The sequence below is a fragment of the Myotis davidii genome, unplaced genomic scaffold (genome assembly GCF_000327345.1).
Source record: "Myotis davidii unplaced genomic scaffold, ASM32734v1 scaffold1193, whole genome shotgun sequence".
In the NCBI taxonomy this organism is placed as follows: Eukaryota; Metazoa; Chordata; class Mammalia; order Chiroptera; family Vespertilionidae; genus Myotis; species Myotis davidii.
The window spans coordinates 524,987-527,198 of NW_006284331.1; the positions used below are offsets into that span (position 1 = coordinate 524,987).

The 2,212-nt window shown below is 30.4% G+C and overlaps 1 protein-coding gene across 1 annotated transcript in view; it reads right to left on the bottom strand.

The window, feature by feature from the left end:
• LRRC40 (leucine rich repeat containing 40) overlaps window positions 1–2,212 on the bottom strand; it is a 51,360-nt gene that overhangs the window by 31,438 nt on the left and 17,710 nt on the right. The window contains 1 exon segment of the mRNA XM_006754428.2: window positions 1,675–1,847. Within this exon segment, the coding sequence (XP_006754491.1) occupies window positions 1,675–1,847 (173 nt within the window).

Here is a 2,212-nt window from a genome sequence, read left to right on the forward strand (position 1 = left end):
TCTCTCTCTCTCTCTCTCTCTCTCTCTCTCTCTCTCTCTCTATATATATATATATATATATATATATACAGAGCTCTGGAAAAAGAGGAACATATATATCAGAAATATTTCTACCAATTATTTATTTAATATTATGTATCATAGTTTTTGTTTTAAATATTTGCTTTCCATTGCTTTTATGCAGTAGTCAAAATAAAACTGCCATGAGGAAAAACTTACATGTCAATATCTATGAGGCAAGAGATTTATTTCATTCACTAGTTGTTTGGTAAGCATTTTAAGTGATATCCAGGCCACTTATAAAACTGTCATAAGTAGAAGTGAAAAGTGTTGCTCTCTAAAGTTGAAAACAACTTTGATTTTTTAAAACACTATTAAAATATACACATAGAAGAAAATCTGCCTTGCTTAACCTTTCACCTTCTATAAATAGCAAAACTTGTTTTTGACATCCAAACACAAAACTTCAGACATCTAACTGGTATATAATTCCAGGTAAGTCTGAGTCATATTTTTGTATCTGTAGAAATAATTCTATCTCTAAATACAATAAGGGCAAAAGTAGGTTTACATATGTTCAAATGGAAAATAATACAATAATTACTAAATAATACAATAAACTGTTTCATGTACTCACAACTAACTGTAACCATATTATAGTTTTATAACATTTTATGATTCTTTGCTCACTACCCTCCTCCTCCCCGTCTCCAACACTGTCAATATAGTGAACTGGAAATCTACAAAGCTGTCAATACAGTGAATTGCATATAGTAGAAAGTGCTCCTTAATGCTAAACATTAGATTAATCTAATAGAGTTTACCTAGATTTCCCACCTACAAAACCACTCTTATCCAATGTATCTTACCCATTATCACCAATTTATTTTCTAATAAATTACAATAAATTTGGTTCTGTTGTAAATCATTCAATAGCTCTCCACCTCTTAACTAATGAAAACTGACTCTTCATAAGTATTTCAAGAATCTCTTCCACATGGCCTCAACTTACCTCTTAATTCTCATAATCTGCCTACTTGCATCCTATTCACCAGTTCAATTTGACTCTACTGTTCTCTGAATACATCCCTACAATTTTCTGAACTTTCAAAGCTTTGGACTAGAATGAAGCATGACCATGAAAATGAGTACATTCTTAAATTTGTACTCTAGTCTAGACAATTAACTTGCTTCACCCTAGTCCCAGTCCTAAAGATCATCTAAAAATATTACTTCTTCTACAAAGTCTACCCTGATACCTCTCAATAACTTGTAATTCCTAGCTCCTTCAACCCCCAAAGCATTTTATATCTCTCCCATGGCTTTACAGTCATTTAACAAATTCAACAAATATTTACCAGGCATCTGCTATATATCCAGACACTGATCTAGAAGTTAGAGCAGTGAACAAAACAGATGAAAATGCAGCCTTCTGAGAGTTTACATTCTAGTAGGTCAGAGTAGCTTGTAGATGAATCTCATTCTATTAGCATATTAAGCTTGCTGTAAAGGACAAAATCTAATTACTCTTTGTAGGTCTGTACCTGATACCTGCATCGAAAATATTTAATTTAGAAAAAAAAATCTTTTTATGTACTTTTTATAAGTATTTTAACTTATGAATTATAACCAAATACAAATGTGATTTCTTATTCACTTGATCTTTAAACTTACCTGCTAATATCATTGTTGCTTAGGTCAAGCCTTTCCAATGATTGTAGTAGTGTAATTTCATCTGGGACAGATTTTAACTTGTTATCCCGGAGGTCTAGCACAAGGATAGAATTCAGATGCTTAAGATGTTCTGCCCCTAACATTTCAATTTGGTTTTCACCTAAATGTAATTCCTACAAAACCAAAGATCAATCATGTATATTTCTGTAATCAATGCTATATTACATAATGAAAATAAAATTGAAATTTTAATTTCAAATCATTGAAAAACACAGAAAAAACGTAATTTCCTAATCACCAAAGTGCTTAAATTTTCAATTACATTTAAGCTATCTTACAGCTAAAGAAAAATGACAGCAAGAAAATTTTCAAAATTTTTCTAGTAATTTAAAAATAATTAAAGGTCTAACAAAGTTCAAAGTTTACAAAACCAAAGAAGAGAACTGATTTAATAGTTACATTTATAGAATAAAAATACAAATCCAAGAACTATACTGATGAAAGATTAAAGTTTTTTTTGGTTTCTTTTGAGGGGGAG